At 37.8% G+C, this 15,027-nt stretch overlaps 1 protein-coding gene and 1 long non-coding RNA gene across 7 annotated transcripts in view; one reads left to right on the top strand and one right to left on the bottom strand.

Moving 5' to 3' along the window:
* The window catches only part of LOC128777281 (uncharacterized), a 41,535-nt gene extending 33,072 nt beyond the window's left edge, over positions 1-8,463 (top strand). The window contains exons 2-3 of the long non-coding RNA XR_008422512.1: positions 6,553-6,766; positions 8,090-8,463. This is a non-coding gene — a long non-coding RNA (uncharacterized LOC128777281). The remainder of the gene's footprint in view (positions 1-6,552; positions 6,767-8,089) is intronic.
* The window catches only part of PLD1 (phospholipase D1), a 204,390-nt gene that overhangs the window by 14,592 nt on the left and 174,771 nt on the right, over positions 1-15,027 (bottom strand). For all 6 annotated transcript variants that reach the window (XM_019463174.2, XM_019463175.2, XM_019463171.2 and 3 more), the window contains 2 exons: positions 8,262-8,396; positions 428-581 (listed from right to left, as the gene is read on the bottom strand). In XM_019463174.2, the coding sequence (XP_019318719.2) occupies positions 428-581; positions 8,262-8,396 (289 nt within the window). The remainder of the gene's footprint in view (positions 1-427; positions 582-8,261; positions 8,397-15,027) is intronic.

Raw genomic sequence — 15,027 nt, 5'->3', positions numbered from 1 at the left:
TGAATAAATTTAAAATGCTATTTGTCTCAATTACACATAAAAATAATAAAAACAGGGGTACCTGGGTGGCTCAGTCAGTTGAGCGTCTGACTCTTGATTTTGGCTCAGGTCACGATCCCAGGGTTGTGAGTTCAAGCCCCGTGTCAGGTTCCACGCTGGGTGTTCTCTCCCTCCCTCTGCCCCTCCCCCACTCATCTTCTATCTCTCAAAAGATAATAATAAAAAACGATTAAAATAGAGAATGTTTACGCCCCAGATAAAGTAATTTCTAACACTATTGGTGACTCACATCTCGTATTCTGGGAGATGCTGTTTTAGACGAAGAATCTGGGGGATGATATGACTGCTAAGGGCAGGAGATGGGGCTGGGTTTCAGCAAACACCACAGTGAAACCATGTAAGAAGGACACAGCTTTGGATGGCCCACCTGAAGCTCTGCAGCCGAAGTCCTTGGGCGAACCGGCCAGCTTGGTATTCTTCCCCATCCATTACTGAAGGGACTGTCTCTGTGTCCTGTACAATGACAGCCATTTCACTGTCACGCTTCCCCAGCATGCTTCGGTCGTTTATGTTGGCAGAGCCTATAAGGAGAACCAGTGACATGGGACAATATTCTCGTCATAGCAGACACGGTTGGTTGCCCTCCCCACTCAATTCTTCCTTGCTAAGAAAACCTTACTTTTGTTCAGGTTATCAAGAGATGCTGAGTTTTACGAAGAGGAGGCCCGCCCTAACCCAGGCATGAGTCTTGATCAGTCTAAGCCAGCCATGGTAATTTCATGATTTTTGCCCGTGACTGGCTTAGGAATGAGCACTTGACACGATTGTAGCCAGTGTGACATGAAGAAAAGTCTGCAGGGGCTTCTGAGAAAGTTTATCTCCTTCTTATAAACAGACACCAGCCTGGAATATGGTCTCTTCCAGCCTTTGGATATTCTGGCTTGAATGTTGGATGAAGACATGATGCCAGGAGCTGCTGCAGCCATTTTATAACCAAGAGGGGACAAGCAGACAAGTTGAAGAGAGTAGAGCAGAATGAAGAAAAACTCTGGGTCTTCAAGCCACTGAACTAGCCAACTTTCTTACCTTTTGGTGTGTAGAGTAATACATTTTCCTTATTGTCTCACACAATTCTAGCTGAGTTTTCATCTGGTGGCTCAAAGGATTCTAACTGATGTAATCATTAAGCATACAAAGAGAAAAGACACACCAGTTCAGAGTTCAGCCCAGTCAGCTTTTGGACTTAAGAATCAGACTCTGCAGAGTCTGATTACTTAACTCATGGTCATATATTTATGAATGCCAAACCCCAGGGTAGCCTCACAACTGAGAGAGTCCACTCTCCAATACGGATTATCATTAGTGGCTTTGGATTTAACATTCTCTTGCCTAACTGGTGTGGTATGCGAACAGCTTCTATCAACTTCCTTCCATGCTATTTTTAGATCCAAATGAGCTGAGAATGTTGACTTTCACATGTGAAGGGCAAGTATTTTAATATTAGTTCAACCTGTGCTTTCTCCACTCCTCTGCTGTGTATTCAGAAACCCCAGCACGTTTTTCTGCATTCATCACTATGGATTCATGTTTTTGAATCCTTGAGATGTCCTACAAACTACAGAAGGAACCTGACCTTTTCTCTTCCTCTTCCCCTAGTCACACATGCCACTGCTTCTGCAGACGCGGAGCAGAAGGGTTGGACTGAACAGGAGCAGAGGCTACCCTCTGTGACGGGGACAGTCAGGGTATAAGGTGATAGCAGCCCCGCCCTGAGACCAAATGGCAGCATGTTGTACGTGAGGAAAAGCTGGAGCCTTCCTAAAGAGATTTTACTGCCATTTGCCACAATATCGTCATGTAGTTAATACGGAAATCTATGATAACTATGGATGCGAATGGTGGTCCCATGGGGACCCTGGGTGACAAAGAAAGGATGGAGCAAGTACTTCACAGAAATCTGGGAGCACTATGGAGCTCTGTAAGGTGGGAACCATCGACACACTTTGTTTGGGTAGCAACAAATAGTCTTTTATGCATGTACTTACATTTTGATTTTTCTGTAAAATTTGTAGCCATATCCTTGGGCTTCACAGTTGGCCCAGCGTTAATTTGGACAGAGTCATTTAACCTTTTCCAGCTTTAATTTGATCTTTCATAAATTGAGATCATAATACAGATCTTGTAGGGTTCTTGTGAGAACTAAGTAAGACTATGTGAAAGAATTTAGTAATCTATAAACTGCTCTACAATGTTTTTTATGTTTATTTATTTTGAGAGAGAGAGAGACAGAGAGAAAGCATGAGTGAGGGAGGGGCAAACAGAGAGGGAGAGAGACAGAATCCCAAGTAGGCTCTGCACGGTCAGCACAGAGTCCGACTCAGGGCTTGATCTCACAAACCGTGAGATCATGACCTGAGCTGAAATCAAGCGTCGGCCGCTTAACCGACTGAGCCACCCAGGTGCCCAAAACCATTCAATTTTTAGAGAATGACCTTTTCTAAGTCTGCTTTTTAGAAAACATTTTAAACATTGTGATATATAAAAAAAATACAAAAGAATGTATGCAAACATGTACGTACAAGTTAAATATGCGTATATGCACAATTTAAATGTATCCATATGTAGATAATCTTTTGAGATTTGCTTCTTTCATTCAGTATTATGTCTTTGGGATTTATCTGTGTCTAATAGTAATGCATTATTTTCCTTGAACGAGCACAGCAGGACTTATTTATTCATTCTACTGTTGATGGATGTTTTGGGTTATTTTTAGTGTTTTTCTATGATGCACAAACACTCTACATAGCGATCTGTTTCCTGTTGTGCACACGTGGGAGTTTACCAGTGCTCCATAGGAGTGGCGTCCCTGGTGCTCCAGCTTTGTCAATACCTGGATTGTCCAACTTTTACATTTTTGCCAAATGGTATTTTTAAAAGCTGTTCTTTGTGTCATATTAATGCAGATGAACGTCTTCTCCTATGTTTATGGGCCTCAGGTATGTCCTCTTTGGTGACATGCCTATACAATTCCTTTGCCCATTTTCCTTTGGATGTTTTTTCTTATTGATTTATGGTAGTATTTTGTAGGTTTTGAATATTGTGTTGCCATTATCCTTTTTTCAGTTTATGGTTTATGTTTTTATTCTCTTTAATAGTGCTTTTTAATGAATAAGGTTCTGAATTTTAATGCAGTTGGGTTTACCTGTCTTTTCCTTTTTGGTTTGTGTTTTAAAAAGTGTCTTGGGGCGCCCGGGTGGCTCAGTCGGTTGAACGTCCGACTTCGGCTCAGGTCATGGTCTCGCGGTTTGTGGGTTCGAGCCCCGCGTCAGGCTCTGTGCTGACAGCTCAGAGCCTGGAGCTTACCTCAGATTCTGTGTTTCCTCCTCTCTCTGCCCCTCCCATGTTCATGTCTATCTTTCACTGTCTCCCAATAAAAAATAAACATTTTTAAAAAAATAAAATAAATAAAAAGTGTCTTGTTTGAGAAATTGTGGATCTTTCTATGGGAGGCAGAAAAATGGCCCCCAAAGATGACTGACTGTGTTCTAATCCCCAAAGCCTAGGAATATGTTATGTTACACAGAAAAGGGGAATTAAGGTTGTTAATCAGCTGGCCTTAAAGCAGGGTGATGAACCTGGATTACCCAGGTGGGCCCAACACAGTCACAAGAGTATTTTTTTTTAATTCTTTCTGTTTTTAATGTTTATTTTTGAGTGAGAGAGAGAGAGAGAGAGCATGTGTGAGTGAGGGGCAGAGAAAGAGAGGGAGACGCAGAATCTGAAGCAGGCTCCAGGCTCTGAGTTGTCAGCACAGAGCACAACATGGGGCTCGAACCCATGAACCACGAGATCATGACCGGAGCCAAAGTCGGACGCTCAACCGACTGAGCCACCCAGGCGCCCCTCACAAGGGTCTTTAACCACCCAGGCGCCCCTCACAAGGGTCTTTAACAGTGAAGAGGATTCAGAGGGACATGTAATTAGAGAAGTTTGGGCTGAGACTTTTGGGAACTCTCGGAGAGAAACAAAGTTGCTGCTTCCAAGGATAGAGGAAGGGGGCCACTGACAGACTCTAGCACTGGAAAAGGCAAGGAATTAGCTTCTCTCTTGGAGCCTCCAGGAAGGAATGTAGCCCTGCTGACACCCTCATTGTAGCCCAGTGAGACCCACGTTGGACTTCTCATCTACAGAACTGTTGGGTAATAAATGACCACTAAGTTTGTAGTCATTTGTTTTAGCAGTCACAGACAACTAATTCACCAATTCTACTCTGTTTTAGCTGATTTGTTTTATCTCTCTTTTTTTAATGTTTATTCATCTCTGAGAGACAGAGAAAGACAGAGTGTGAGCAGGGGAGGGGCAGAGAGAGGGGGAGACACAGAATCTGAAGCAGGCTCCAGGCTCTGAGCTGTCAGCACAGAGCCCAACACGGGGCTCAAACCCACAAACCGTGAGATCATGACCTGAGCCGAAGTCGGATGCTTAACCAACAGAGCCACTCCGGTGCCCCTAGCTTGTTTTAAAGGAAATCTGATTCTTCTACGGAGTCCACATGTACTACTCAGTACTTTTTACCCACTTGTGTTCTCTGTTCTTCCAGTTCAGAATTTCTCAGCTTGGACTGCATGTGAGTGGCACCCACAAGGCTTTTAAAAATACTGGTGCCAGGGGCACCTGGATGGCTCGGTCGGTTAAGAGTCCGACTTCAGCTCAGGTCATGATCTCGCGGTCCGTGAGTTCGAGCCTCACGTCGGGCTCTGTGCTGACTGCTCAGAGCCTGGAGCCTATTTCAGATTCTGTGTCTCCCTCTCTCTCTGCCCCTCCCCTGTTCATGCTCTGTCTCTCTCTGTCTCAAAAATAAATAAACATTAAAAAAAATTTTTAAAAATACTGGTGCCAAAAAAAAAAAAAATACCTTGATGCCTGCACCCCAACCAGACCAATTAATCCTGGAATTTCCAGAAATAGGAACCAGTTTTCCCCCAGTACTCCTCCATCCCTTTATCCAGTAAGGCACCTTTTTTAGGGGATCCATTTTACAGTAAATTGTAGATATGGATAAACTTCCCCCCAAATTTTATACATAGATTTTATTTGAGAGAGAATAGGGGAGAGAGAGAATCTTAAGCAGGCTCCACACTCAGTGCAGAGCCCGACACAAAGCTCGATCCCATGACCCTGGGATCGTGACCTGAGCTGAAATCAAGAGTCTCAACCGACTGAACCACCCAGGCACCCCACTGATCTGTATTTTTAAAGCTCCCCAGTCAACTCTAATGCAGCCAGGGTTGGGATCTGTGGGATTAGGCTAAGTGTAGGCAGCCGTTCAACTACACACTTTCCTCAGCCATTCTCAAGCCTGTCCTTTAAGGACTGATACTCATTACTGCTACATAGTTTCCCACCTACCACTCTCATTGACGCCTCTGGACCCTCTTACTCCTGCTCGGCAATACCCACTCTGACCTTTCTGGTGTTAGGTGGAAAGAACACCTCCCTCCCCTCTAGACCTTGAGCCCTGTGGGGCAGTGGCATTGTTTGATTCAAGTTTTACGTCTCCCCATTGTGCTCTGTAGTGGATCTCACACACACACACACACACACACACACACACACACACACACACAATCATTTCATTTAGTCAACACGATACTCCAATTCTAGTTAAGGAGAGCCTTGTTTTGTTTAGGAAAGCAAACAAAATGTTAGTTTGGTTAAGTGCCAATATTAAGATGGATTAGAAAAGTGGACTTGGTCACAGATTTCATGAGCAGCAGGGGCACTTAGGGCAAGGGATAATTAAAACTCCGCAGAGAAGAGATCTGTAGTGCAGGAAAACAAGTATTTCCTTGTGAGGAAAATGTGAGAATAAAAATTAGATGTTTTTCTTCTGTCAATTGTTCAAGAACCCTGGCGTACTTCTGCCATGTTAGAAACTTTAGCCACAAGCTACTTTAACCTCTTTTAAGCTTTTAAATACTTGCTTAACACCTGTAAGTTATTTTCAACCTAACTTCTCAAACTCCTCTCTGAGAATTTGAAATACTGTTCTGTTATGAATTTAGAGCAGCAACAAACCCGCTTCTCTTAGAGTTTCCCCTGAGACAGAGAACACAAAAGTATCTTTGGATTTTCTATGGGGAAATCTGTTTTGCCCTTGGGGAAAGAGAAAAATCCAGCCCCTAAAGACTAGCAAGTAAGACCTCTTCAGACTCCCAAGGCCACTACTTTGGTTTCAAGAAAATGGGTAAGAATTATGTGCAAGACGGATTATTGCTAGCCTAAATAAACGGTAGCCTTTGAAAATTCACAGAACTTTCTAGAAAATAAGTCAGTTAAAAAAACTCAACAAATCTATTTAATCATTAGCTCTGTTACTGCAAAGTACTCTTCATCTATACTTTTATTTAAAGTACAGCAGGCTGAAAGCCAAAATGAGCTTTAAAAGGAAAAAATGTACATCTGTCAATTTTAACTTCCAGACTTCTGAAATCTTGCTGAAGCAATCAACTGAATTTTATTTGGCTTTGTTTGTTTGTTTTTCCATTTCAGCAAACATCAGTACTCCTCCTCTCCAACTGTCATTGACAAATGTAATATGAAAATATTCTGAGATTGACTTCTGAAGAGCAAGGCCTGAGTCGCTTGGGGAAAATAAGAGAAACCTTGTTTATTGGGGGAACAGGAAAGACAATAAATCCCTGACGAGCTTTGATCCTAATAGAGCAACAGACAGAAGACACAGATATTTTTCCAAATGCCCTGGGTAAGTATTAAAAGAATGTGTGTGTGTGTGTGTGTGTGTGTGTGTGTGTGTGTGTGTGTGTGTGTGTGTCTACACATATATATGTATCACCACACTGTGGTCTATACATTTTCTGGTTTCAGAATTACTTTTTCTGTTTTTTCAACTCATATTCCAGAGAAGACAATCTCATTATTCCTAGATACGAAGTTTTGTTTTTTATCAGTGGAGGATAGGGATGGAAAAGGCATATTTACTGCCAAAAGATTTCAAAACACTCTACAACATTTAGTTTCTCAAAGAATAGGGAAGTACCTTATTATAGTGGAGAAAATACATTTTATACATTTTTTCCTGGAAATTTATTTTCTTGAGTTTTTATTTAAGTTCCAGTTAGTTAACATACAGTATAATATTAGTTTCAGGTGTACAGTTGAATGACTCAACACTTCCATACATCACCCAGTGCTCATGACAAGTGAATTCCTTGATCCCATCACCTATTTAACCCGTGCCCCCACCCACCTCCCCTGGGGTAATCATCAGTTTGTTCTCTACAGTTAAGAATCTGTTTCTAGGTTTGCCTCTCTGTCTCTCTGTCTCTCTCTTGTTTTTCTCCTTTGCTCATTTGTTTTATTTCTTAAATTCCACACATGAGTGAAATCATATGGCATTTTCCTTCTCTGATTTATTTCACTTAGTACATATATATATATATATGTGTGTGTGTGTATACATATATATACATATATATACACATATAGATATACATGAGAGAGAGAGAGCTAGCACTTCTTTAAATATATATATATATATATATATACACACACACACATGTATATAGTATACATATATATATATGTATACACACACACACATGTATATAGTATACATATATATATATGTATACTATACACTTATATATACTATATATATATATACTATATATATACTTATATATATATACTTATATATACTATATATATACACTTATATATACTATATATATACATATATGTATATATGTGTGTGTGTATATATATATATGTGTGTGTATATATATATATGTGTATATATATATATATATATATATATATATATATATATATAGTACTTCTTTATCCATGCATCAGACAATGGACAGTTGGGCTGTTCGTTTTCCCTCCCCATGTCTTCCCCTCCAGCCCCCAAAATCTAGGTACTTAGATTCAAAATAAAAATAAGGAGGTAATAAAGAATTAATGAGAACAACTGATTACTATACTGCTGGGTTAAACCACTGCTCTGGATACTGTAATTTGCACAATGGTTATTTCGTTGCTCTGTGCCTTTGTTTCTTCACAGATGAAAACAGAGATTATTAGAAAGGACACAAGTGAAAAAGACTGCTCCAGAAATGTTTTAGATAACATGTTACAGTCCCTCTCAACTGCAAAGGAATCTTGGGAGGAAGAGAAAGAAGGATTTTTGCATGAAGTCAACCAGCAAGCAACACAATTAGAGACCATATACTTACCAATAATAACAGTGTTGTCATCAGCAATTAGCAACTTGCTGTGGACATAGATGAGCTCAGTGACTAGGTTTCCTTCAAGCTCTGCATGCGTTCTAAGGCCACAGAATGATATGTAATTTATCCACTGATTGCCAACTATAAAGTAAAAAAGAAAGTATTAAAATGAATATGACCTAGCTCAATAAAGGCACATTACATTTTACTGTTTTTCAAAACAAATATACTCATTAAATAGGTGGTTAAGAATAGATTGTATAGTGTGTGTGTGTGTGTGTGTGTGTGTGTGTGTGTGTGTATAATATCAGAACTCACCCAGGATCTATTTTTGCTATCAGAAGAATCTTGTACTATTAATATGGATGGATACACATTAAAAAACCATACTGGAGTGTTTGCTATGAATTACTTTTTCTGAGGCAATCAAAAACATATCAAATGTGAACATGTATTTTAATGATTGGATGAGCAACTACTAACGAGGGATAATTAAAGCAGAGCCAGAGTAGATAACCAAGACATCAGTGTCACATTTGCATCTACCTTGGTTCACACTTGCTGCAGCTTAAATCAGACGCAAAAATATTAATGCCTAAATTACTTGATATAGACATAGTTTGCAGCATTTTCAACACACAGCAGCAGTTAAATTTTATAGACTTTGTGTAAATAAAAATGTTGGCAATTGAATAACACTCCTAAATCATTAAAATCAGGAAATAAAAGAACCTAACTACATTTGACTTTGGAGACTTTTCTCCAGAGCAAGCAGTACCAGGTTTGTACTTTAAAATGCTGCCCTCTCATCACATGAGGGCCATTCGTGTGATAAGAAGAAATGCATTCCATACCAAGCCAACCCATAACCATTATCCTGGCATGAATGTCAGTCACACAATTTTATGGTCCTTCTCCTACACAGCAGTTGTCCTGGATAAGGAAAGTCTTATACTAAGAATACATGGAGCAGAGCAAAACCATCACGAATTCTAACGGAAAGAGAATATAATTTTTCTCCTTTAAGAGAATCTGAAGCATTCTAACAGAAACAATGGCAGTTCATGTTCTGTTTACTGAAGTTTCCATGTATTACTGATGCTTTCTATTATCCTGTTGATGTTACTCGGTATTTCTATTAAATATGAGTGTTTTTGGAAAGAAATTCACTCATAGGTTATATAGGGAGATTGGTCCATTTACAGATAACCCTTCCCTTATATATGTAAATAATATTGTAGCTTTGTTTGCCAAGAGTTGGTGTGTTGATGTACTAGTACATGATGTGTAAGAGATGCGTTCCTAAAAAGTTTCACGTACATAAGATTTTGTAAATAAATTTCTTCCCCATTTGTTAATGCTATATTGGAAAGATGGCTCATCTAAAGCATCAACTCCTGAAATCTCTGATCCAGGAGAAAGAAGTATTTCCTCTTTTAAGCCTATCATACCCATAAAATTCCTGGAAAATATTTCTAACATAACACCTAATATATTATTTTACATTCATTTAATCCTCCATTTCTTCTACTCTTATGGAGGTCTTATACATTTTTGTACCCCTATCATTGCATAGTGCTAAAGGAAGGTGAATAAATGAGTGAATGGATAAATGGATAAATGGACAGTCAGGGGACAGCTAATATTTTAGCTTTTGGTATCGTCAATTTATTTTCCTGAAGCTGGCTCATGATCTAAAATTTTAAGATATAAAGCAGATTTTTAAAGGAATCATGGAGAAAAATCCTTGCTAGAGTAAATAAAGTTTTGCAGTAACTTCCCATAAAAAATCCACATTAAGCTATTTGGTAGGCCAATGGTTCTCAGTGTGCATAAGGACTGCCTCTGTGAGGACCTCTCAGAAATGGAATCTGGAAACCCTCCCCAGAGGTTCTGAGTCAGTAGAAATCTATAATCCAATAAGTGCCTTAGGGGATATCATTCTTTTGGGGGTTTTTGTTTTGGTTTTTGGGGAATATCATTCTCTGAATGACACTGTTGCAGAGCTTTGGCATTTATGGATTTAACACTAGTGGTACACATTCAGAAAATGATACACCATGCCAAAGTGAGATGCATTCCAGTGGTGCAAGTCTGCTCAGTATGAGGACATCCATTAATATAAAACATGATATTGATCAATCTGGGGAGAAAAATCATACGATTATTATAACAGATGCTGAAGAGCTTTTTACACAATTCAGCACCCATTCTGGATAAAAATAATGAAGAAAACAGAAAATGAATCCTTTCTTAACATGCTTAAAACTATATAATATATAATATAATATATATTATTATATAATATTATATATATTATAATATATATATTATACACATATAATATGTGTGCATGTGTATAATATTTTCAATACTATTTAACATTGCCTTGGAGGTATCAGCTAATGTATTTAGATAAGAAAAGTCACATAAGTATAACCATCTCCATTTCCAGATAATATGATAGTATACCTGAGGAATCAATGATAAAAATATCTCAAATGATAAAAAAAATTAAATATGACAATAGGATATAAATTAACATATAGAAATCAACAGCCTTCATACACACAAACAATGACCATTTAGAGGATAAAAATCAGAGAAACTGTTGCTTACAATGGCAGGAAAAAAGATAAAACACAAAGATAAACAATAAGCTTATCATCAGGTGTCTGAAATCTTTATGAAGAAAAAATTAAAACACTATCAAAAGACATAAGAATAGATTTGAGCAAATAAAGACACCCTTGTTCTGGGATAGAATAATTCAACATTAAAAAGATGCCAACTCTCTACATCTTAAGTTATAAATTTAACATAATCTCAGTAGAAATACCAACCTGTTTTTATGGACCTAGCAAACTTAATATTATAATTCATATAGAAAAAGAAACACCCAAGAATGGCTATGATAACAGCTGGAAAAGAAAAACTATGAGGGGGCATTAACACTATCTGATATTAACATACTATAAAATCTGTATAATTAAAACAATGCTGCACCAGCATATGAAAACACAATTAAAACCACTGAATTCAATAGAAAGCACATACAAAAACACATACAAAAATTTTTGTGTATGATAAAAGGTGGCATCTCAAATGATAAAGACTTTTACATAAAGATCCATAGCTTATAAATAAAAAGTCTAGTATCATCGCATAGCTCTTTGAAAAAGAAAAATTATATACATACCTCATACCAATCACAAGAATAAACCCCAAATGGGCCAGAAATAGAAATGCAAGCATATGAAACGATACAAGTGTTAGAAGAAAACAGAGTGAATTCTTATATAACCTGAGTGTAAAGAAGTCTTATAACTATCTAGAGACAATAAAAGAAAAACATCAATAACTTTGGCTAGATTTAAAAAAACAAACAAACACATGACACAAAACACCACAAAAAAAAAAAAAAAAAAAAAAAAAAAAAAACAAGTGACAAAGCAGGAGAAGGTATTTGCAGTAAGTATATATCACAGATAAAGAGCTAAGAAGTCCAAACCTATAATGAACTCTTAATAACTTAAGGGATAAAAAGATCAAAATCTTGATGGAAAAAATGTGCAAAAGACATAAACAGACAATTCACACACACAAAAAGATACATTTGAAAAGATATTCTTCCTCACTCATAACAGAAATACAAAACTATGCTGAGAAACCATTTCTTACCTATGGTATTGGCAAAAAACAACACATTCTGTCAGTGAGACTGGGTTGAAGCAGGTTCTCTCATATACTGGTGGTGCGAAACCAAATTGATACAAATTGGTGGTGGGGGGGGAGGATTTGGCAATATTTAATAAAAAGTATATTTTAAAAATTATTTTATTTTATTTATTTTTCCATCATGATAAAGTGTACTCTTTAATCCCCATCACATATTTTACCCATCCTCCTATCCGCCTCCTCTTTGGTAACCATCAGTTTGTTCTCTATAGTTAAGAGTCTGTTTCTTGGTTTGTTGCTCTTTTTTTTCCTTTGCTCATTTGTTTTATTTCTTAAATTCCACCTATGAGTGAGATCATATGGGCATTTGTTTTTCTCTGACTGACTTATTTCACTTAGGATTAGCAATCCCACCCTAGAAATTTACCGTAAATATACACTTCCAACAAATAAGAATATATATGGACAAGGTTATTCATTGCATAACTGTAACTGAAACATTCACAATCTAAATGTCCACCCAGAGGGCAATGATTGAACGACTATGGCAAATCTATACGTGGAAGACCATGCAGATGTCAAAATAAATGAAGAGTTCCATGAATTGATATGGGAAAAGTAAGAATATATGCATTATATCTGCTCATTTGTACAAAAAGAAACACTGTAAGAATATTCTAGAAACTGACAAAATTGGCTACAGATAGCAGATGTAAGGGAAATAGGGTAGAGAAGATGGGTGGGGAGGAAACTGACACAAAGTATAGGGAAGTGACATTTATCTTAGTATGTCATTTTTATGGTTCTGATTATTGGAAGTATATTGCACACACTCAAAAAAATCAAGAAAAATATAGAAAAAAACCTCCAAAATAGAACAGACTAAAGCAAATGAATCTAACTGTATTTCAAATTAATAATATAATCCAAGTAAATTTTGAACACTAACATTTGAGTATATACCATTAGGCTAAAGACAAAAAGAACTATAAACAAATATTGAATTTTGGGGAATAGATTCATTTTTCATAGTAGTATGGGCTAGCAATTCTAAAACTATTTTCTGTGTATCATAGGATTGAGGAAATATATACATTGTAGATAAAAGGAGCCAGGTTTCTCACTGTGAGAGAAAGGAGTTTTAAAAATAGAAAGAGAGATATCCAGAAAGAACTCTGTGGTGTGGGACTGGAACTGGAAGACTTAGCGTGGAGACAGACAGATGGACAAACAGATATATTTATGGGTGATAGATAGGTAATGTGTATACCATAGGTCTTAAAGCAATGACATCCCGATAGCAATGATCATTTCTAGCACCAGGATTTTGGTTTCTAAATGTCACTTTCCACTAGAAGAATCTAGGTTTCTTGGAGGAATGGCTGATTCTAGGGCTAATTCTGGGAATATACAAGAAGAGTATAGAACTCTTCTTGTGCCACCAAGAAAAAAAGGCTGATGGGAACATATCAAAAGCACAGATGAGCCAGCTTATAAAGGTACTCACTGGCCAAACCTGTGCAAGCTGGGCATCAAAATTATATTCACTAAATAAAATAAGAATCCATAAGTCCATACCAATGCAAATACATAAATAAATACATAAATACATACATTTTTGCTATAAAGGACACCAGTAATTCAATTGGCAAAATTTCAATAAGGTGTACAAATAAGATAATAATATTATATCAATGTTAATTTCATTAATTTGATAATGGAATTCTACCTGCTTTTTTTAATGCCTTTTTTTTTCTTTTCAGAAACACATACTCAAGTATTTAGGGGTAAATGGGCATTATAGCTGCAACTTATATATCCTAAGATATATATGATATGGTATCATATCATATTTTATTATATATATATATATATATATATACACACACATATATATACATATATATATATAATAAGAAATGTTCTTAAGAGAAAAACCCATCTGTCTACGAATCTAACTATTATCAAAGAATGACAAAACAAAGAAGGTAAAAGGTTAACATTTGGGTAATCAGGATGAAGGGTATACGGCAGTTCTAGAAGGCCTTCTGTAAGTCTGAAATTATTTTAAAATAATTTTTTAAAAAGATAAGCGATACTGACTAGCTTAGCAGCCTGAAGGTTTAAGACATGTAATAAATGGAATTTTTTTTTTAACGTTTATTTACTTGACAGACAGAGCATGAACGGGGGAGGGTCAGAGAGAGAGGGAGACACAGAATCGGAAGCAGGCTCCAGGCTCTGAGCCATCAGCCCAGAGCCCAACGCGGGGCTTGAACTCACGGACCGCAAGATCGTGACCTGAGCTGAAGTCGGATGCTTAACCGACTGAGCCACCCAGGCGCCCCAATAAATGGAATTTTTGAAGGCGCAGATTTGTGTCATTCTATAGCAAGGCTGGAGAGTATCTGCAATGTATCAATTAGCAGGACAGCCTTGCAGCCCACGATCCATACTACTTTCCATTCTTCCTTGCCTATGAAATAACTCCTGTGAAGTGATAAAAACTTTGTTTCTTTGCAAAAAATGCCTCTCATGGAATAAAAAAACTAAAGGTTAGGACCAGTAACAGAACCCAAAAGGAAAGATCAGGGTCCTAGCCAGAAAGTGGACATTTTATGTTTTTCTAAGTTTATTTATTTATTTCGAGAGAGAAAGAGAGAGAGGGCATGAGCAGGGCAGCGGCAGAGAGGGAGAGAGACAGAATCCCAAGCAGGGTTCACATTGTCAGCACGGAGCCCGACGTGGGACTCAAACCCATGAACTGTAAGATCATGACCTGAGCCAAAATCAAGAGTTGGCCACTTAACCAAGTGAGCCACCCAGGAGCCTAGGACATTTTAGATTAATACAGTGTAGCCTGTCAGGTAAAGTGGGGGCACCCATCTAATATGTGAATTATCCCACCATACATGCTATGTGAAAAAAAGAAAAAGCTATTTTGGTCAGTACTGTGTTCTATAAAGAAAACTGGCTTGGGACACTTGGGTGGCTCAGTCAGCTAAGCCTCTGACTCTTGATTTTGGCTCAGGTCATTATCCCAGGGTTGTAGGATCGAGCCCCACGTTGGGCTCTGCACTGAGTGCATAGCCTG

Source organism: Panthera pardus, unplaced genomic scaffold, assembly GCF_024362965.1.
Source record: "Panthera pardus isolate Hobbes unplaced genomic scaffold, ASM2436296v1 HiC_scaffold_16, whole genome shotgun sequence".
Classification (NCBI taxonomy): domain Eukaryota; kingdom Metazoa; phylum Chordata; class Mammalia; order Carnivora; family Felidae; genus Panthera; species Panthera pardus.
Note: the sequence above shows the minus strand (reverse complement) of the source record. Positions and strands in the feature narration are given on the sequence as shown.